Consider the following 22,757-nt stretch of genomic DNA (forward strand, 5'->3'; position numbering starts at 1 on the left):
TCAAGGCATTGGTATTGTTCCTGTTTTGAGGGACAGAGAACAGGCTCTGGGGAGAAAAGGGACTTGCTCCTCGTCAGGGACCTGCAGAGGGTCAGGCCTGAGGCTGCTCCAAAACCCCTGGTTCCAGTTCCAGCTTGGTCCAGCACATTTCTCTGCATGGTATTGGGCCCGTGGGGAATGCTGGGTGCAGCCATGGTCATAGTGCAGCCATGGTCATATCTTTGAGAGGACATTTCATGCTCTTGTTTTGGGATGCTGGGAAGTGAATGGAGCTAAGATCAATGAATGATGACTTGAAGAGCTGCAAGTTATGGATAACATTTGCAAAAATGGGATTAAGAAAAACCATAGCATGTATCACCCATTAGGATGGCTACAATTGAAAAAAAAGAAACAAACAAAAAATAATATTGGTGAGGATGTGGAGAAACAGGAACCCTTGTACACTACTGGTGGGAATCTAAAATGGCACAGCCACTATGGAAAACAGTATGGTAGTTCCTCAGAAAATTAAACATGAAATTACTATATGATCCAGAAAGTCTGATTCTGGGGAATATGCCCCAAATAATTTTAAACAGGTACTCAAAGAAATATTTGTATACTCATGTTCAAAGCAGCATTAATCACAAAGTCTAAGAGTTGGACACAACCAACCTGTCCATCAACAGATGAATGGATAAACAAAATGTGATTTATCCATACAATGGACGATTATTCAACCTTAAAAAGGAAGGACATTCTGATACATGCTACTACCACATGAAGGAATCTTGAGGACATTATGCTAAGTGAAATAAACCAGTCACAAAGGGACAAAAACTGTATGACTCGACTTATATGAGCTACTGGAGCAGTCAGATTTATAGACAGAAAGTAGAATGGTGGGTGCTAGATGTGGGAGGAGAGGAGAATGGAAAGTTACCATTTAATGGGTACAGAGTTTTAGTTTTGCAACCTGAAAAGAGTTCTAGAGATGAGCTGTACAACAATGTGAATGTACTTAATACTGCTATACACTTAAAAATGGCCAAGTTTGTAAATTTTATGGTGTATATATTTTACGTAATTTTTTTTTTTTTTGAGACGGAGCCTTGCTCCGTCGCCCAGGCTGGAGTGCAGTGGCGCGATCTTGGCTCACTGCAAGCTCCGCCCCCCGGGTTCACGCCATTCTCCTGCCTCAGCCTCCCGTGTAGCTGGGACTACAGGCCCCCGCCACTACGCCCCGCTAATTTTTTTTTGTATTTGTAGTAGAGACGGGGTTTCACCGTGTTAGCCAGGATGGTCTCAATCTCCTGACCTCGTGATCCACCCGTCTCGGCCTCCCAAAGTACTGGGATTACAGGCTTGAGCCACCGCGCCCGGCCTACGCACATTTTTAAGATAAAAAAAAAACTTAAAAGGCTCCCCAACAGGCCGGGTGTGGTGGCTTACACCTGTAATCCCAGCACTTTGGGAAGCTGAGGCGGGCAGATCACGTGAGATTGGGAATTTGAGACCAGTCTGGCCAACATGTCAAAACCCCGTCTCTGCTAAAAATACAAAAATTAGCCAGGAGTAGTGGCAGGCACCTGTAATCCCAGGTACTCGAGAAGCTGAGGCAGGAGAATCACACAAACCCGGGAGGTGGAGGTTGCAGTGAGCCGAAATTGTGCCACTGTACTCCAGCCTGGGCGTCAGAGCAGGACTCCATCTCGAAAAATAAAAATAATTAAAAAAAAGAGCTCCTAAATGAACTCCATAGCACGGCAAACTGCAATAACTGCAATGTGATAATTTTTCTAAGAGGCCATTAGAAAACAATTTTATGCTAATTGGCTGTCTCTGGTGACCTAGCGAGCATCCTTTAAGGACAGACATCAGCAATGACGTCTCCCCGATGCCTGGAGGCCCGACCTCAACAGCTGCAGCCATACCCGTTTCTCCAAATGCCTGCTCCGCACTCACCACTCTACTGAGCTCTTCACATGCATCACCTAATCATAGGCTCACAGCTGCCTACGGGGCAGGGGCTGTTCTTCCTCCCATTTTACAGTCATGCACAACTGAGGCCAGGAGAGGTGAGGCTGCACGGCAAGGAAGGGTCTAGTTGGCTAGGAGCGGAAGCAGGGGGTCTGGGCCCTGAGCTCACAGAGCACCTCTCGCAGAAGCCTGCATCTCTCCTTGGCAGAGACCACTGGCTCAGAGTCACCAGGGCAGGGCAGTTTGCCTCATTTGTGCCCACATCTCCGCTCCACCAGTGCCATGGGCTGCCAGTGAACATTTGTCCAGTGAATCAATTAATAATTTTGTGTTCGTGTGTGGGGTGCTGCCAACAGGATGCCAGGTGGCATGAAATTTTGGCAGAACTTGGTTCCCAGAATCATCCTCTAAAGGCCTGGCTTTTGAGGAGAGTGAGGTGGCTGTGCAAAGTCAGTGAGCCCTGGGGTCTTCCCCAGAGGTGGGGAGGGCAGGAGGTGGGTGCGGGTGTCTGGGACTACAGAAGCCCCCTGGAATGCAGAGGCGCTGCACTCTAGGAGAGTAGACTCCCAGGAGCCTTCCCCAGCTCACCAGTGCAGCGTGTGTGTGTGTGTGTGTGTGTGTGTGTGATGCATGGGGTGTGTGTCTGTGGTGTGTGTATATGTGTAGTGTACTTGGTATGTGTGTGGTGTGTGTGTGTGTGATGCATGGGGTGTGTGTCTGTGGTGTGCGTATATATGTAGTGTACTTGGTATGTGTGTGGTGTGTGTGTGTGTGTATGATGTGTTTGGTGTGTGTGTGTGGTGCATGGTGTGTGTTGTACGTGTGGAATGTATGTTGTGCACTGTATGTGTATGGTATGTACTGTGCACAGTGTGTGTTATATGTGCTGCTGTGTGTGTGTTGTATGTGCACAGTAGGTGGTGTACGTGTGTTGTGTGTTTCATGTGTGTGATATGTGATGTATATGTGTTGTGTAGTGTGTGTGATGAGTGGTGTGTATGGTGTATATTGTACGCATGTGGTGAGTGTTGTGTGTGTGTGATGAGTGGTGTGTGTGGTGTGTGTTGTATGTGTGGTGAGTGGTATGTGTGATGTGTGTGTGATATGTACTGTGTGTGGTGAGTGGTGTGTGTATGTTGTGTGTGGTTTTTGTGTATGGTAATGTGGTATATGTGTGTTGTGTGTGATGAGGGGTGTATGTATTTTGTGTATGTAGTGTGTGTTGTGTGCATGGTAGGTGGTGTATGTGTGTTGTGTGTGTGATGAGTGATGTGTTTCATGAGTGGTGTGTGTGTGCTGTGTGTGTTGTATGTGTGGTGTGTGTGTGGTGTTGTGTGTGTGTGGTGTTATATGTGTGGTGTATGTGGTGCGTGTAGCGAGTGGTGTGTGTGGTGTATGTTGTATGTGCATGGTAGGTGGTGTATGTGTGTTGTGTGTGTGATGAGTGATGTGTTTCATGAGTGGTGTGTGTGTGCTGTGTGTGTTGTATGTGTGGTGTGTGTGTGGTGTTGTGTGTGTGTGGTGTTATATGTGTGGTGTATGTGGTGCGTGTAGCGAGTGGTGTGTGTGGTGTATGTTGTATGTGCATGGTAGGTGGTGTATGCATGTGGTGTGCTGTATGTGTTAAATGTGTGGTGAGTGTTGTGTGTGGTGTGTGTGATGAGTGGTGTGTGTTTTTTGTACATGGTGTGTGTTGTATATGTGTGGTAGGTGGTGTGTGTGTGTGGTGTGTGTGTTGTATGTGTGTGGTAGGTGGCAGGTGATATCTGTGTGTTGTATGTGTGTGTGATGTGTGTGTTGTGTGTGTGGTAGGTGGTATGTGTGTTGTGTGTCTGCATGATGTGTGTGGTGAGTGGTGTGTTGTGTGTTGTACGTGCATGACGGGTGGTGTATGTGTGATGTGTGTGTGATCAGCAGTGTGTTTTGTGTACGTGGTGTGTGTTGTATGTGTGTGGTAGGTGTTGTGTGTTGTATGTGTGTAGTAGGGGTATATGTGTGTTGTGTGTTTGTGTGTTGTGATGTGTGAGTTATGTGTGTTGTGTGTGGTAGGTGGTGTATGTGTGTTGTGTGTTTGCGTGATGTGTGTGGTGAGTGGTATGTGTTGTGTGCTGTATGTGTATGATGGGTGGTGTATGTGTGGTGTGTGTGGTGTGTGTGTCACTGTGTGCATATCAGGGTGAAGGGACTAACAGCTCTGTTAAAAACTGGAATTCCCCATCTGGAGTGATTTCCTTTAAACTCTTCTTCCAGAGACGGTGTTCACAAAAACAACCAAAAGCAAAACCCATGTTGAATTCAACACCCAGGTCCCTGCTGTTTCGTATACCCCATGACCCATCTCCCCACCTCAGTGCCCTGCTAAGTCCCTTCCAGCATCTTCCACGCCTTCTGACCCTATTGGCTTGGCCTGAGCCCAGTCTCGGGGCGTGGCTTGGCTCAGGGGGACTTTGAGGCTCACTCGAATATTAGATTGAGCCCTGGGTTTGGTCCCAGGAGATCTGAATTCAAGGGCTGTCTCTGCTTCCCCTCTTCCCCTTTCTCCTCAGCCCTCCCTACTATCTGCTAGGTTTTAAGATTTATGGGAAATACAACACAGACAACCCTCCTCCCTTCTAGGGTTACTGGCCTTGTGGCTACCTCTGTGTAGAATGGGGTGTCCTGGGGACCTGGGGCTTCACCAGGCGAAGCTTGGCTTATCTATTCAGGAAAACCACCCTGCAGGGGAAATCCTTCCTTCAGAACCACTTCAGGGGCTCCAGGGAGATTTGTTTTTCTCTCAATAGCTTATGTTTCAGAAATATGCCGTAAACTTCCAACAGTTCAGCTCCACAAGTGCCCATCAGTTTAGTAGTTCAAATGTCAACTGTAGTGTCAATCTCTTCTAAAAGAGGTCTAGTGAAGTAGAAAATTTAAGTCCGCTCGGGTGGTTTCAGTACACGGAATAGACACGGGCAGAACACGGGAATGTTTTCCCAAGGAAGCGTGGTGCCTCCGGAGTCGGAGGAAAGAGCTATTTCTAACTGAAAGCTCAGCTGTGGCTTGGAGGAGCTGCAGGGTGGCTAGAGCTGCTTAGTGGAAGTCTTGACGTACAAAGCACCCGAGACCACAAAGGGAATCTGAGGGTGTGCCAGGGTTTCTGAGGCAGGGAAGCAATTTCTGACTAAATGATGATTTATGCAGCTTCCCTCCGAGGGCAAGTTTAGTTCCTGATGATTAGAAATAAGAATGGAGGCCGGGCGTGGTGGCTCAAGCCTGTAATCCCAGCACTTTGGGAGGCCGAGGCGGGCAGATCATGAGGTCAGGAGCTCGAGATCATCCTGGCTAACATGGTGAAACCCCATCTCTACTAAAAAAAAAACAAAAAAATTAGCCGGGCGCGGTGGCGCATGCCTGTAGTCCCAGCTACTCGGGAGGCTGAGGCAGGAGAATGGGGTGAACCCGGGAGGCGGAGCTTGCAGTGAGCCGAGATTGCGCCATTGCACTCCAGCCTGGGTGACAGAGTGAAACTCCATCTCAAAAAAAAAAAAAAGAAATAAGAATGGAAAGAAAAAAGGCTCTGCCATTCTCAGAAAGGATGGGGTACAGGATGGGGCTGGGCCCCTGAGAGGCCTCCCAGCCTGCAGCCTCAGCCCTCGCACCACCCTCCACCTGTGCCTGGGGTGGTTCTTCTGAACGCTGGGAGGGGAAAGCCCATTAGGGGCTTATTTGCTACCACTGGCTCCCCCCAGTTCTTGCAGCCTCACCTCTCATCATTCTGGCCCTGCAGAAATGCCCAGGCCACAAATCACCATGTTTCCTAAGTAAGCCACACATCTTAAGATCTCTCGGCCTCTGCAGGGTCGTGCCCCCTGCCTAGAATACTCTTGCCTCCTGCCTGCTTGGTGAATTCTTCCAGAATTCTCTGGGCCCAGCTCTGCCACTTGGTGGTGAGGAGCAACCCTGGCAGGTTCCCTTCTGTTTCTGCAGTGCGGTTTTCCTAGCTGCGAGATGGGAATGGTCCTGTTTGGCCAGCTGATCTGAAGGGGATATGGAGGGTCAGGAAAGACAGTGGCTGGCATAGCAAACTACAGAGGGGAAGGCTCAGAACGAGCAGCAGAGGGAAACAGAGTAATGGCTGCCATTGATGAGCGCCTGCCTGCTCTGTGTCAAGCACTGTGCCGGGCGCTGTACACACCTCCTCAGCTCGTCTAAGCTTCACAACAGCCCTGGGACAAACAGCCTCAGGGCAGAGGTGTAGCTCTGCCCTGAGTGGCAGGGACCTGCCTGGGCTTGGGATTGTTACAGATCTAGGTTCCAACCCTGGCTTGGCCTCAGATCTGCTTGGGCACTCTCGGCATGTGCTTTAACTGCTCCAACTGCAGGGTCCTTATCTATGCATTGGGTGTGGTGTCACCTACTCTGTGGGTTGTCATACAAAGCAAGGTAGGGAAAGCACTCAGCATTGAGCCTAGCTAAGTAAATGTTAGCAACAATGATATGCTCACTTTATAGACTGAAAAACAGAGGCTCAGAGAGGTTAAGTAACTGGCTCAGGGTCACACAGGTGATGAGTGTTGGGGCTGGGATATGAACCTTGGTCTGTTGGACTTTAGAGCCAAACCTCTTAACCATTGCTTCCTGAGCTAGGTATTGGAACACCTGGAACTTCGCTAACCCATGGGGTGACTTGGGTCAAATCCCTTCCCATTTCTCAGAGTAAACTGAGGGGGCTGAACTAGGTGGTCTCTATGGTTTGTGAATCTTGTAGACCTTGCAATCTATCTTTGCAAATACTCTTTTTGTTTTTTTCAGTAAAATGCATCAGCTAATTGGGAGGTCTATGGATCAATGATGCCTGGATGGCTGCGGGTAGTTGTGGAAGAGACCAGCTCAACAAGCTGGAGGTAGTGACAGAGCACTGGTATTGGCCATGGGACTGGATCCAAGGCCATCTCCTGCCTCTTGCTGCCACACAAGAACAAAAAAGTAGAAGGTAGAGACATCAGTCCTGCCTTAAGACTCCTATAAATTCATAGTCACCCATCCGCCCACTCACATATTCATCCATCCATCCATCCATTCATTCATCCATCCATCTACTCATCCACCATTCCATTCCATCAAGCAATCAACACATCTACCCATCCCATCCATCCATCCATCCATCCACCCACCCACCAGCCAATACATCCACTCATCCATCCACCAACCAACACATCCATCCATCCATTTACCAACCATCACATCCACCCATCCATCCATCCACCCACCCATTCACCCATCTATTCATCCACCCACCCATTCATGCATTCATCCATCAATCCATCCATCCATCTACTCATTCATCCATCCACCCATCCATCTACCTACCCACCACTCATCCATCCATTCCCCCTTCTCCCTACCTACCCCTCATCTCATTGATTACTCATCTACACATTTATTCACCAGTCCATTCACTTACATCACCCATCCAACCAGCACTTCCCAAAAGTCTATCTGAGGGGGATGAGAGAAGACTCAGCTGTCTCCTGCTCTTAAAAAGCCCACAGCCTGGCATCAGACAGCAAGAAGACACAGAGGAACTGGCCTCCTTGTGGAGGGAGAAATACAGTGTATGGGAGCCCAGCCCTGCCCAGGGTCTTATTTTCCCAGTCCAGGCTCATTTCCCAATTCAAGCTGATGGGTAGTGAAGCTGGTGGACATTGCATGTCATTCCTGCCCTGTCTCCTCTTGTATGGCTTCAGAATGCCCTGCAATCTAGATTTCCTGTTCTGGTTTGGAGGGTGGCCAGGTGTCTGCCCTGAGCCGAGCAGCTCGAGCCTCTTCTCAGTCTTCATCTGAGCCTAGAAAGGGGAGGCCCTGAGAGGCCTTTTGCCCCATATGGCTTGCAGGCCCTGGTGTGAATCTCACCCTCTGGACCCCAGACCTTTCTTCCCAAGCAGACCGTAAGCTAGAGGTGCTGCAGGGTTGGTTTCTGTGACCAGGAACCTAGTCTGGACATCTGACTCAACAGCTAGCTTTAGGGTATCCATGGGTTAGCTTTGCCACTAATTGGCTACACGGTTTTGGGCCATAGCCTTTCCCTCTCTAGTCCTGATATCTGCTCTCTTTATTTGTTAACCTCTGCATTGCTACAAATGGAATTTCCTTTCAGTGGATGATTTTATTGCTGAATAACAACAATACTAGTCATACTGAGTGCTGTGTGCTAAGCACTTTCCATTAACTAACTCACTTTATCCTCACAACAATCCAAGATTCTCCCCCTCCCCTAGGAAACTGAGGCACTGAGAGGTTAAATAATTTGTTTATATTCATACAGCTGGTGAGGGATTTGAACGAAGGCAGTCTGGCTCCAGAGTCCAAGTTTTAACCACTACCCAGTCACACAGAGGCTCTGCTGTCCTTCCCACATTGATGGCTGTCAGCTCCCAGCAAAGAGAATAATGTGGCCAGGGAACTTACAAGAAAGACCCAGAAAGACAGGTGCAGGTATCCTTTGATGCCAGGGTTCCAGGTACAGAGGGGACTCTGGGAGTTAAGGGACCTGGCCTGGGTTACAAACCAAGGACCCCAGTTCCCAGATCTCTGACCTCTCTCCAACCTCAGCAGCTGCACTTCCTCAGATGGACTGACTGACCCCTGTCCTTTATGCCACTTGAACAGAGTCAATCCACCAACATCTGGAAATGACATTTCAGCTTTGCCTCCAGTGCTAAAAAGCACTGCTTAATTGAGACTCATCACTGTGGAGAGGTTTCCTCAGCCTTCTTGGCAGATCCCAAGAACTCTTTTTGACTATAATTGCACTACACACATCTCAATCCAAGCCCACCCCACAGGGCTGTGCCCACATGGCTAAAGCCCACTCTATGAATTGCCTTGTTCCCCTCTCTGCCACGTCTGCAGGAGGAGATCATGATCAGCATCCCAGTTATTTTAGGAAAGCCTGGGGAGCAGAATAAAGCATCGCTGATCTCCCTTGATTCCCAAATTGGGTGGGGTGGGGGAAGAAGACAAAAGCGTCATCATGTTTGGCATCACCCCCAGGGTTCTCTATTACCGTCTTCACGGGTCCTCTAACCTACTTTCCCCTTTGTCAGTTCTGCCTCCCTTAGCCTGCTGCTCCAGGGTGATGCAGGTGGCTGCTCAGCTGCTGCAGAGGGTGTAGGAGCTGCCTCCTCCTCCTTCCCCTACCAGCCCTTGGCTCTTTGCTGCTGACCCATGCTCTCTTCCTCATTTTGACAAAGCTGTTAGCAGCTCCTACAAACCCACCTAATCGAGAGGGTTGCAGCTGGCTCAGGGGCAGAAGGAGGAGGAGGTCAGGGCTCAGCACATTGGAAGGGTAAACAAAAAAGCTTAGCGGATCACCCAGATGCTCACGAGGCAGAAATGCTCTACATCTGGGAGCTGATGGACATCTGGATGGATGAACTTTGGGTTTCTCTTCATCCAGTGCTGGTTAATTACAAAGGGGCAACCTGTGCTTCTAAACCAGATAGGGTTTATAGCATGGTGAATCTAGGTAGCTTAGCTGACAGTAAGTTGAGAGTTTTTCTTATCAAAATGGATAATATTACTACTATTACTAACAACATCATCAGTGGTAGATTGTGAAAATGGCCACGATTATTCTCCTTTCTGAATCCATGTCCTTACAGCACTTCTCATCAAGAGGTGAAGTCTGTTTTCCCACTGTGTGAATCTGGGCTGGCCTCCTGACTTACACTGGCCAAGAGAATGTGGCAAAAAGTGACAAGGTGGTGGTTCAGGCCTCAAGAGAACTTGCACACTTCTGCTCTCTGTTTGAGGCCTGTTGTTGCCATGTGAACAAGCCCAGGCTAGCCTGCTAGAAGAGGTGAGACCACACAGGGCAGGGATGAGCCAGCCCAGCTGAGGCCATGCTAGATCAGCCTACAGTTCTGCCAAGATCAGCAGAGCTGTCCACGTGACCCCCTACAGATGCAGGAGGAAGCCCAGCTGAGACCAGAAGAACCATCCAGCTGAGCCCAGCCTGAACTGCTGACTCACATGACTTTTAGTGAAATACACAGGCTTGTTTCAAGCCATTAAGTTTTGGAGTAGTTTGTTATGCAGCAAAAGCACACTAATAAAAAGTTTGTGTGTGTGTGTGGGCAGGGGGAGTGGGGGTTCAATGACAGGATTTTAAAAAACATAATTAACAATAAAGGTTTGTCACACAAACATTATAGCAATATTAATAGTATATTAAGTCAAACAGAAACATGTTGCTTACTATCTGACCATACCAAAATATATTAGCAGGATTTGAGACTATGAATCATATTGTTCAACCTGCCCAGTACCTCTCTACCATCCCATAAATGTTGCTCCCTCTGGTGGTGGATGTGCCTGGTACCCACTTACCAGAATCTTGGTGGTGTAGGCGCTGTTGATGGCGATGGCATTGACCAGCAGCTCCATGGTCTTGGTGTTGATGGAGCTGGGGTCAGGGATCTCTTTATAGTGGACGTCACCGACATATGCCTGTACTACTGTCATGCGATTGGTGGTCAGCGTGCCCGTCTTGTCTGAGCAGATGGCTGTGGCATTGCCCATGGTCTCACAGGCATCCAGGTGGCGTACCAGGTTGTTGTCTTTCATCATTTTCTGGGAGAAGGGGCAAGTGAGAGGGCAACAGTGAGGAGAGGGGCTGGGGAGTATGGGGTGCCTGGAGGCACTGGGTAAACTGTAGTAAATAAGGCAGAGCCACCACAGCCTGCCCCTTCGCTTCCTGCACTTGTAAAGGATCTTGGTTGCTGCTGTCTCCTACACCTGGGCTTCTTCTGTCTGTGCATGGCCCTTTTCTTTCTCTTTTAGTATCTGAACCATTTAAAAGACTCAATTAATTGAATTTATTAATTTGGATTATAGAAGTAATCTACATTCTTCATGGGAAAAAGGGGGAAAGATAAATAAGATTGGTTCCTCTCTGGGTACTTTAAATATTTTTCTCTTACAGACTAACTAACATAAGTAACTATTCCTTATTTGGTGATGAATTTTCTCAAACGTATCATCTTTCACTGGTGCCTGGCTTTCATTGTCATTTTAATTTTACCAAAAGTAAATAAATTAGGATATAGGAAAATATCTGGAAAAATATCAAAGTGTTAATGTCATTATTGCTAAATGACAGAATTATAGATTTTTATTATCTTTTCTATGACTAACATGTATTATCACTTGCATAATAAAAACCACACATTTCTTTAAAAAATATGTACACAAAAGGGAGAAAGAAAACATATTGACTATTAGCTACTGTGCAGAACTAGGTACATCTTGTAATCAACATCTTTTTTTTTTTTTGAAATTTATAACAAAAATGGAGTATTCCTAGTATTCCTATACGTAATATTTTCTTCTATCTGTCTTTTATTCTCTCTGGCCCAACTCCCCACTTATACCTTCTTCTAGGTTCTCAAACAAATAATGCAAATGGAGTAATTCTCAAGGAAATACTGTTCTTCATGCAGGCCCTTCTGACATAGCAGCTGAATCAGGTAGAGTTCTAGGCTGTGCCTAGGAATTTGATTTCCTTTATTTTGTTTCTCATTATAACTCTTTATAACCAGGGTAAAAAAGAAGTGCAGTTAGAATAATTGTAATAGAGCTTTATGTTACTAAAAATGAGTATTAGTAGGATTATATTCTTTTGCAGTTTCTCCTACTGTAACTTGTGACAATAGTAATAATAAATGCATGTTGAATGATCAACAGCAACTTGAATTTGCAACACATGTTACAGTTTGCAAAGTCTTCTCCGATGTTTTAAGAATTCTGTGGCATATGAGAAGATTCTGGTAATCCATTTTGGCAACTGAAGAAATCTAGGCAAAGTGACTGACCAGGATTACACACCTGGAGGGGTTTAAGGCTAGGATTTGAACCCACCTCCTTTTAACCTCACAGCCTGGACCTTTCTATCGGGCCTCAGCCCACCTGCACTCTCTGAAGAGGGTTCATCTGTTGGGCTCAAGAATCTTTAAGTCCGTACTGTCCAATATGGTAGTCACATGCATTGTGACTATACATGTATAGGGTACTGAGCACTTGAAATATGGCTATTCTGAAGTGAAATGTGCTGTGAGTGCAAAATACACATCAGATTTAGAGGATATTATGAAAAAAATGTAAAAGTAGTAGTTCATTTATAATTATTATATTGATCACATGTTGGATTGATAATAATTTTAACATACTGGGTTAAGTACATTACATTATTAAAATTAACTTAACTGGTTTCTTTTTACTTTTTTAAAATAATGTAGCTACTAGGAATTTTTCTTCTTTTTTAAAAAAATTATTTTATTTTGTAGAGATGGGGTCTCACTATTTGCCTAGGCTGATCTTGAACTTCTGGGCTCAAGCGATCCTCCTGCCTTGGCCTCTGAAAGTGCTGGGGATTACAGGCATGAGTCACCATGCCTGGCCGCTACTAGGAAACTTACAATTGCACATGTGGCTCCCATTCTGTCTCTTTTTGGGCAGTGCTGATCTAAGTGGTCAGTCATTCATCTTTGTGCTCCTGATGGTGGCTCCCAGGTCCAGGCTCACAGAGGGCACAGTCTGCCTCTCCTGTGTTGGGGTGCTCTCCTAAGTTTATCAAGTGTCTGTAAAAGTAACACTACCTAAGATGAGCGAAGGTAGTGGGTGCCAGAGACACGAACTGCAGAAGGCACAGAGGCCTAAAAGCATCTGTATATGATTCTCCCAAATGAGCTCTGTGCAACTTTCAAGGACATCCCCAGGCTCAGTGAAGTGGCTGTGGAGGCCCCCTACTCATGACAGTCACCCTCTGCTGGCCCCGGGTCCCAAAGCAGCCTCTTGTTGTGACCTGTTTGGGCTTTGGTTTGTGGGGATGGAGTTTCTTCAAGAACCCTAAAACAGGAAGATGATAAGGGCCGTATCTGTTACAAAGAACTGCCACTTTCTGGCACCTGTCTGGAGATCTCTTTTCTGTATGAAATTACATCGGAGAGCCCAGCCCAAATTCCAGCTTGGAAACTGATGCTCACCATGCCCTCCGGAGGCTCTGCCAATTTCTCAGAGTGAATGCCTTGTTTATAAACATGGCCACGCCTCCACCCTCGCAGGGACATTCAGGCATGGGGCGCTGGAAACAGGAGCCCTACGCCCGGCCCTTCCAGGTGGAAAACACATGGGGCAAAGGGAAAAAATGAGACCCGGGTGTGAGAACCTGGGGGTGACCCAGTAGCATCAGACTGGCAGTGACTGGGCTCTGCAGACAGCCATGGCCTGGGTGCAGTGGAGGTGCAGCTCTGCCATCAGGTAGTGCTTAGAAAGGCCCCAGTCCTTGGAAAACATTCATGACTCCAGCTCTTCATTTAACTGCTTTAAAATTTCTTATATTTTTAGCCTCTTTCCAGAGGGGAGGAGGCTTCCATGAAATCAGACTTCCTTTTTGTTTTTGGCTTACCCCTCTCACTTTAGGGAGCCACCTCTGAGATGAGTTTTACAAGCGCTACAGTTACCCGAGGGGCCTACGTCTCAGACCGCCAGACTTCTGTGTAAATTTGGTAGGCTAAGGATGAATTCTGGCTTGCATGGTGATGTCTTTGTTATTTAAAAAAAATTTTTGAGTTGACTATCAATGTCTAAAAATCGCGAGAGTTAATACATTAAGTCCAGATTTCCGGCTTCTCTTGCAAAAAGGTGACAATGTGGCAATGCTGGGTCTGCATCCCTGCAAGACGGCATGTGGCTGGGCTGAATAACGACTGCCTCTTCAGCCAGGGTATGGCTCTCTGGTTTGCCACAGGCCCCTGGACTCTATGAAAGCGTCAGAGTTTTGGGGTCCTGCATACATTCTTTTGAGCTCCCAGGGGGTCTATGGGCTTCTTCGTTCATCTCCCAACCCCAGCACCCGTCCCAGTGATCCCCCAGGCCCTCGGCTGCAGCTGCATCAGTTGGCTGGTCCTGCTCTCCTCCCCTCTCACCTTCACTGAGTAGGCCAATGAGATGGTGACGGCCAGAGGGAGACCCTCGGGCACGGCGACCACCAGCACTGTCACGCCAATGATGAAGAACTTGACAAAGTACTGCACGTAGACAGGCGTGCACTCAGGCAGCCACGGCTTCTTGTTGACCACGAAGGTGTCCACGGTGAAGTAGAGAACCAAGATGATCACTGTGATTGCTGACATCACCAAGCCTGCAATGTGAGGGACACATGCTCGAGGGGTTCCAGGAAGTGGAGACTGTGGGTGGTGTGGACCAAACCTTTAGTTGAAAGAGCTCTGGGTCAGGCTGACCCCAGCTCATCTCCCAGCTCCGCCACTCCTTGCTTTGTGACCTGTGGCAAGTTCTTGAGACCTTGATCCTCACCGAGCCTCAGTCTCCTGCTCTGTATAATGGGGATGAATATTTCCTCCCTAGGATTTTGTAAGGCTCAAATGTGGTGATGCATGCAAAGTGCCCAGCATAGTACTCAACGCATAGTAGGTGCTCCGACACATAGTAGGTGCTCAAGAGATGTGTGCCAAGTGACTGTGTGAATAAATGAGGAATGGTTTGCATAGAGCTTTCACACAATAATGATGTAAAGTTGGTATTATTTATTTATTCATTTATTCGACAAATACCTTTTGAGCACCTATGACACGCCAGGCACACCTTAGTTCCTAGTTTGGGAACTAAGGACATAGCAGTAAAGAAGATAAGAGTTCCTGCCCTTGAGAGCAGACATGCTAGAGGAGGAGGAAGACAAGAAACACAAAAACGAATACATGAACAAGACAATTTCAGATACGGCTACATACTGTGAAGAAAAAGGCCAGGATGATGTGGTAGAAAGTGACATGGTTGGGGGGAGGTAGGGAGTGGTTACTTTAGCTAGGGTGGCCAGGGAGGAGGTGATATTTGAGCAGACACCAGTTGCATGGTGACCTAGGGAAGAACATTCCAGGTAGAGGAAACAGCAGGTAGCTATTTTTCAGATGAAGAAACCGAGGCTCAGAGAGGGGAAGTGACTTGCTTGCAGCCACAGGTGAGAAAAATGCTGTAACTGTAGGAACGCAGCTGGGGACCCATCCTGATCCTCTGGGGGTTCCTCTTGCTAGTTTAGCATGCCCATCCCCTATCTACTACAGGTGCTACTGTAGGTGCTGTGGAGACTGCTCACACCCACAGCCTCTGACAGAGGAGGAGCCTGCTAAGGTGACTGGGTCCCCTTGTCGGGAAGGGCCTGGGAATGCACTCCCATCTCAACCTGATGGCCAACATCCAGTGGCTGACGTGTTAGTCCCAAAGCCCAGCCATCTGCTTTGAGGTAGGACAGACCCTAGAGTTCTGGGCAGCATGGACTTCATCCTGAGGACAGTGAGTCACGGAGGAGGTTTGAGCAGAGGAGGGCAGGGATGGATTTGGGTTGCTCCAGAGCTCCCAAGGGATCGGGAGAGGCTGGGAGTTCTCTGGAAATCTCAGCTGCCCCTGGCTTCTTCCCTGGCCTGGACCTGTGCCCCTTGCAGGTCTCACCTGAGAGCACCCTGTCAATAGATCTCCTGCTTACTCATCTCAGGGAATTCAGCCCAAGAGAGAGGCAGAGATGGGCTGTGAACCCAGGAGTGCTTGACTGTGAACTCCATTCTTGGCAGGGCTGAGGTGCAGGAGGGAGAGGAGTGAGGACTTTGAAGGCCACGGGGTGTTCTCATCGCTTAGTTCCTGGCCCTGTCAGTGCCACGTTTCCATGGAGTCTTCTGCCTGTGGCGGTGGCGATGGTGGGATAGAGGATAGAGGAAATCCCTGAGCCCATAGCTCTCCACCCCCACCTCCAGCTGCAGAGCCTCAGAGCCGGCTCCATCCCTGTCTGACAGTCAAAGGGGCGGGAAGCCAAGCTCCCAGCAGCCAGGAGCTGTCACCAGGCCCCCAAGTTTAAATATAGACAGCCAAGCCTGTAATCTGCTTCTCTTCCCCACGCGGTGGTATCTATAATTAGAGCTGGGGAGACAGCCACAAAGGATCGAGCAGCCAGGTGGGAAGGCCTTGGTGTTTGCTACCTCCTTACCCGGGAGGGGAAGCCTAGGCCATGCCAGAGGGTCGGGGGCTCACTTTGCAGCTGGGCCAGTGGGGCTCTCACCAGCCATCACCTGTAGTTACCACTTTAGTTGGAATGCCCAGTTTGTTGTGCTGGGGCTCAGACCATGGGCTTCTCCCTGGGCTCCTGGCACTGTCCCTCAACCTCTTCAGTTTTTCCTCTGCACTGTGGCCAGGGTGGTCATGATAAGCCCAAACCCATTCCTGTCTTCCTCTGCTCAAGTCTTTTCCATGGCTCCCACTGTCCTCAGGACAAAGTCCATGTTGCCTGGAACTTCAGGCCCTGCCCCTCTCCAGCTGCTGCACCTGCCAAGTGCTAACGTCTTGTATGCAGAGTCTCCTTTAACTTCCACAGCAATCTGTGAAGTGGGGACAGCTATTACCCTCATTTTACAGATGAGAATACAGAGGCCCAGAGCTAAGAGAAGTTACTTTCCTAAGTTTTCACAGCCGTTGCTGGACAAGAATGCAGGCCATCTGCTACCAGAGCTTGGGCTTTGAGCTTCACTCTTCTGTATCACTGACTGCTAATGGAGTGCCTACTGTACACAGGACTCAAACTGGGTGCTGTGGTAGAGAAGGGTGGGCTTCAGGCACTCATTCAAGCCCCCCACTTTGCAGATGAGGTAACTGAGAGCGAGCTTGGGGCAGGGCTCTGCCTGGGGTCCCCTTGTGAACCCTGTCCCCTGCCTCCCACCTGCTGCACTCACCTGCCTTCCCGATCTGCACAGCCAGCTTGGTGAGCTTGCCCTGCAGCACGGACTTCTCCTTCTTGTGCATGCTGGCCTTCTTCCTGTCGTCAGCGTCGCCGCCCTCGGCACTCTTGAGGGGCTGCATCTCCATGGCGGCTGCCCCGTCCTGCTGTTTGGCTGCAGAGGGCAGATCACGCACGTGCACACACACAGACACATAGACACACACATGCAGGTCAGCCCACAGGGTGGAGACACTGGTGCCCACCCCTGCCTGCCCAGGGGAGGTGCTGACTGCCCGAAGTGAGCCCCGCATGACTGGTGCAGAAGTCCTGTGATGGGGCGCCCACCTCTTCCAGCTGGAGCTATGGATCCCAGTGGCACTGACTGCCTCAGACCTGGAATCTGGGAGACAGCAGGGACTGATGCTGTTACCCTGGATCCCCCTCTTGGCCTGAACAAGCCCGTGGGTCCTACCCCAGGTGGTCCCTTGTCCTTTCCCACATTCTGACAAGATAGACAGGCTTGGGCTCTACCCAGCTGGTCCTTGGGACCTGTTGTGGGATATTAAGTAGCCACTAGACAGGAGGGACAAAAAAGGAGACTTAACATGTAAAACAGGGCGGCCATGGGAGCCAAGTCACTATCCCAGTTGGCGTGGCCTCTTCATGCAGGATGGACTGGAGGGCCCGTGACCCTTTTGGACAGAGACTGAGCCAAAGTCCCTACCCCTCAACCTTTAAAGATTTCAAAATCTTCTGCTGAATGGTCAGCAGAGTTCAAAGGCTAGGGAGATGCTGGCCCTTGGGTGTCCCCCTCCTCACCGGTGGACACCTCTTTATTTGGCCTAGCACCATGAGAATCACAGCTACACCCCCAACGTCCTCAGACACCTGTAGGAGTGGATGTGTCTGCCTCTGGCCCCCGCCAGTCCCTGTCTCTGGTGTGACTCTGAGAGCCGGTGGGGAGGGGCCTCAGGGACCACAAATGCCAGTTAATACAAAAGGGTTACCTTTGCTCTGGCTGGCGTCCACATTGCCATCCTGCATTTTACCTACACGACAAAGAATTTTAACAGACAACAGAGAACAGACAAGACATGGTCGGTCATCACGAAGACGCAACAGGCCACGGACATTAATGTCACAGATGGAGGGAGGGCGGTGCTGACTGCATCCCTTTGTGTGGGGATGCGGGCTGGGGAGGGCCCTGAAACAGGAGCAGGCCTGGCCACAGCCTTAGCTGTGGGGCTTGCCAGCTGGGCAACTCCTGATCCTCTAGGGGACTCAGGAGGGAGGTTTCTGCTGGAATACTTTTGGCCCTTAGTGTGTTACAGATCAAAGGGCAGTATCAGAGGGTGCAGGGGACTAGAGTCTGCTGGAGGAGGCGCAGAGAAGCACTCAGGCCCCCACACCAAGCCTTTTGTGACTGATTTGGTGTTTTCTGGGTTGAGCAAAGGCCAAGGGAAACTTGTTCAGTTACATCCTTTTCATTTTCCCATAAAAGAAAACATGCAGATGGGGGGGGGGTGGAGAGAGAGAGAGACAGAGAGAGAGAGAGAGAGAGAGAGGCGGGGGGAGGAGAGGACAGTGTTTCTAGAATGGAGAGGAGTTTGGACAAGGCACTGAAGTCAGTGTGTTCCTTAGTTTTGGGCTTCAAGAGGGATGATCTTTCTCCTTCTCCTTCTGAAGAGTGTGAAGCCACCCAGGGATGACCCCTTGCCCAATGCCCCTGAGAGCGACCAGAGCAAAGAATGAGCAGGGGTCCCCATGATGGTATACGAGGGACCCCAAGTATGGCCGGGTTCTTGGTGAAGTGCCCTGGTCCCCAGTGGGGGTGCTGACCTCTTGGTAGGGGTATGGCTCAGGCTAAAGCAGTAGGCTAAGTAGTATCAGTGGGCACCCCCTTCCATATCAGGGCTGGTGCTGCATCTGGAGCCCCCTCACTCATCAGAGCTGCCTGGGAGGACCCCACTCCAGCCTTGGCCAGGAGCTTGTGGGCTGGGTGTGCAGTGTGGGCACTGGAGGCCTCTGTGTCTTGCTTAGCACACCTGCCTTCACCAGCACCCTCTCATCCCATCCACTGGGCCTGCACACTCACCCGGAGCTCTGCCTGCTCTGCCTACAGGCCTTGCCCCCTCGTGATGGGTCTGAGAAGTTTGGCCACCCATGGATGATGGCTGCAACGGTGATTCTCCCAGCTCACATTCCAGGACAACCCGCCATGTACTGGGCATACACATAAGCTCCGAGATTCCATCTAATCCTCACTACAGCCTTACCTATGAAGGGTGTGCTTGTATTATACCCATTTACAGATGAGAAACTGAGGCTCAGAGAGGGAGATGAGCTGCTTGGGTCTCAGTGGGTAAATGGAGAGCTGGCCCCAAAGTGCGTGCCTACTTCCATCCTGCCATTGCTTCTCCAGAAGTTGTCGTCAGGGAGACCATGGACACCCCTCAGCCCCACTGAGCCCAAGGGAGGGAAGTTGAGGTAGCACTGCTAGGACAGGGTTCCTGAAGTCTTCATTTCACCACCAACAAGCTGCTGGCTTTATATCTCCCAACCTCATCAACTTCCACTTTCATAAAACAGGATGAGACATTCACCTCCCAGAGTGCCCCAGTTACCTTCATAACAACCACTTGCACGGTTCAGCCTTTTGCAGTTTCAAAGGGCTTTTGCAAGTGTCATCTCTTGTCAGTCTTCCCAGTATCCCTGCAAGGTGGGGCAGGAGGGATTTTCATCACTCTCATTTTATAGATGGGGAAACTGAGGCCAAGGGAAGTTCAGAGACAGCTTGCATTTAGGAGCATCCTCGGAATAACCCCATGGCTGCAGATTAGTTGATCACTGTCACTGTGCCCACTTTCTGGGTGACTCAGAGGGGAGAAGTGGCTTCCCCAAACCTCGCCCAGCACTGTCTGTCCAAGGGCAAGTGCAGAGCTGTCCCTATGGCCTCCCATGGCAAAGGATCAGTTGCCCACCCTGGGCTTTAAAGTGAAAGACCCTCTATGTCTCTATTGTAAAATTCTTGCTGCTGGATTAAAAAACACAAGAGAAAAAAGCTTTTTAGAGTAAGCAGGAATGAATGACAACAATTATTTTTATTTTCTAAAATAATTTTACTGACTGGGCTCAGGGGCACCAGGGGACTCCACTTCAATAGTTGGTTTTAGAAGGCTCAAAGGGGCCTTTATGTGCATTGCATATGATCAGATGCAATAGCCACTGTGTGCACTCATTAAGCCCAGCTAGCAATTTCCTCTTTTATTTCTATAGTGAACACGTGGTCAGAAAAATAATCACCAGTGCATATGCTGGAGGAAGGGAAGGATGTTCTGGGAGTGCTGAGGCACAGATGGCCTGGTTTCTCAGAAGCGAGGGACTTATTTGGGGCTCTCCTGGCCAAATTGGTGTTTGCCTGGCCCTGAACTATGGTGGAACAGCCAGCTTTGGCCCCATGTGGGATCTGGAGATGGGCTGTATTTCAGGAGAGCTAGGAATGGGGTCCAAGATGGGGCCCTCAGGTGGGGTCTCAGAGGCCCTTCTCTGTGTCTGGAATCAGATGCAGCTTTTCCAAATGTGTCTATTCTCTCTGTGCGTCATAAGGGGCATGGGTGTGAAGTGCATGGATTGGGAAGATTCCTGGTTAGCTGACCTGATACGCAAGTTCTGGGGAGACAGACCACTAGCTGGGAGACTTGGTAAATACCACTTCGCTTCCCTGTACCTCCGTTTTCTCCTCTGTGAAATGGGCTGATGTCAACTAAGGTGATGTTTATGAAAGACACTGGAAAGCACTGTGTAAACTTTGGGAGTTAGTAATGATGTATTATTATTGTTGCCCAGGCTGGAGTGCAGAGGCATGATCTTGGTTCACTGCAACCTTGAACTCCTGGGCTCAAGCAATCCTCCTACTTCAGTTTCCTGAGTTGCTGGGAATATAGATGTGCGCCACTATGACCAGTTAATTAATTTTTTTTTTTTTTTTTGTAGAGATGTAGTCTCACTATGATGTCTAGGCTGGTCTCAAACTTCTGACCTCAAGCGATTCTCTTGCTTTGGCCTCCCAAAGTGTTGGGATTACAGGCGTGAGCCACTGTGCCCAGCCCATGATGTATAATTTTTTTTTCTTTTCTGAGACAGAGTCTCACTCGGTCTCCCAGGCTGGAGTGCAGTGGCGTGATCTCGGCTCACTGCAAGCTCCGCTTCCTGAGTTCAAGCAATTCTCCTGTCTCATCCTCCTGGGTAGCTGGGATTACAGGCACCCACCACCATGACCAGCTAATTTTTTTTTTTTTTTTTGTATTTTTAGTAGAGACAGTTTCACCATGTTGCCCGGGCTGGTCTCCAACTCCTGACCTCAAGCAATCCACCCACCTTGGTCTCCCAAAGTGCTGGGATTACAGCCGCGAGTCATTGCGCCCGGCCTCGTGATGCATAATTAAATGTGATTATAACTATGATTACAGGTCATGTATTACATAGTGACACACTAGTAAATATAAAAGAAAAATAACTAAATAATAATGGCAATCATAACGCTTCCAAGATGAATGGACCACACCTATCTTTTAGTTGGGGGGTTGGGGGAGCAGGGGCAAAGGGAAAAATTATCACCCTAATTTTTTTTCCATATCCAAGTCATTGCGATTTGGCTCAGAGGAAGGAGGGGAAAGAACGCTGAATTCCCTCTCAGTCGGCAAGGTTCCGCCTTGTGCCTCTCCACTTGTAATGTGCTCTCACCTGGAGTCTGGAAAGCCTGTTGAAATGCAGATTCTCCTTCAGTTGGTCTGGGGTGGGGCCTGAGATTCTGCATTTCTAAGGACCTCCCAGGTGATGCGCAGGCTTTGGGTCCTGTGATCACATTTTGAATAGCAGTGGCTTAGAGCATTATTTCCCAGAGTATGTTATGGGTCAAATCAACCTAGGAAACTCTGTGTGACTCTGTAACTTTCCCCTACACACCAGCATATTCAAGGCTCTGAGCAGTCCTGTAACCAGGACTAATTCTGTAACCAGGAAGAGACCAATTCAATCCAGTGGTTCTTAAATATCTTTGACCGCAGAATCCTTTCCTTGGGGTGAAGACCTCTTAACATCGTTGTGAAACTTACAAGACACACTCCATTGGGAAATCCTGGATCAGGAGGAGAAGCACACACTTTAGAGCCAGCCAGGTCTGGGTTCTGGGTTCAAATCCCAGCTCTGCTACTTTCTAGCTCTGCGACCTTAGGCTAGTGTCTTGGTCTCCTTGAGCCTCAGTCTCCTCATCTTTAAAGTGGGGACGATAAAACCTGTATCATGGGGGTGTCATGAGGATTAAATGAGATGGTGAACATGCAATGCTTTCAACAGTGCCTGGTATACAATAGGTGGTAGAGAAATGAACGTTTCCTGCAGTTTCTCTTAGTATATTTGGGGTTTTCCGCTGCAGTTTGGAAGTGAAACTGCCCTTTTTATCTGGGACTGGCCAGCCTGGATGGGGTCTGTATGTTCACAAAGCTCAGCAGGCTCACTGCCGGGGGAAGTGGGTGCCCCTCCAGGTTCCTTCTCTCTCAGCCATGGGTTTGCCCACATGGGTTTTCCTTGTTACCCTCAGCCACCCCTCCCTGAAGCATGACACCTCCCACTCCCCAAGCTGTCCTCCTTCCTCCTCCTGTGCCTGAAATAGACCCACATCAGAATTAGTCCTTCTTGGCAAGGCACTGCTCACAGAAGTGCCTTACTCAGCCCCGACACCTACTAGGTACTTCCATCTTTGGTCATTTTGAATGCAGGTGGCTAGGGCAGAGGTCTACAGGGGATGGGAGGCTGCGGGGAAGAAGTCTCCATATTTTGCAGGAGTGGTGAGGAGTGAATGATATGATATAATGGATGAGAAACCCATAGCCCAGTGCCTGGTATGCAGAGACAGTGGGAAAAAGATTTTCCCCTGCCCTCGGCTCCTCTGGGGCAATGTTTTCATGATGGAGCCCTAATGGCTCTCAGCAGTTCTGGAGTAGCCTGGGGGACTATTATGTTACCTAATTTGAGGGTA

General features: G+C 49.0%; 1 protein-coding gene across 4 annotated transcripts in view; it reads right to left on the minus strand.

Annotated features, from left to right (window-relative positions):
* The window catches only part of ATP2B2 (ATPase, Ca++ transporting, plasma membrane 2), a 216,620-nt gene that overhangs the window by 39,367 nt on the left and 154,496 nt on the right, over nucleotides 1-22,757 (minus strand). For 2 of the 4 annotated variants that reach the window (XM_011952294.1, XM_011952293.1), the window contains exons 9-12: nucleotides 17,728-17,769; nucleotides 16,734-16,892; nucleotides 13,929-14,143; nucleotides 10,333-10,575 (exon numbers count right to left, since the gene is read on the minus strand). In XM_011952294.1, coding sequence (XP_011807684.1) covers nucleotides 10,333-10,575; nucleotides 13,929-14,143; nucleotides 16,734-16,892; nucleotides 17,728-17,769 — 659 coding nt within the window. The remainder of the gene's footprint in view (nucleotides 1-10,332; nucleotides 10,576-13,928; nucleotides 14,144-16,733; nucleotides 16,893-17,727; nucleotides 17,770-22,757) is intronic. The other 2 variants (XM_011952295.1, XM_011952296.1) reach the window with 1 other exon arrangement.

The sequence above is a fragment of the Colobus angolensis genome, unplaced genomic scaffold (genome assembly GCF_000951035.1).
Source record: "Colobus angolensis palliatus isolate OR3802 unplaced genomic scaffold, Cang.pa_1.0 Scaffold34, whole genome shotgun sequence".
Classification (NCBI taxonomy): domain Eukaryota; kingdom Metazoa; phylum Chordata; class Mammalia; order Primates; family Cercopithecidae; genus Colobus; species Colobus angolensis.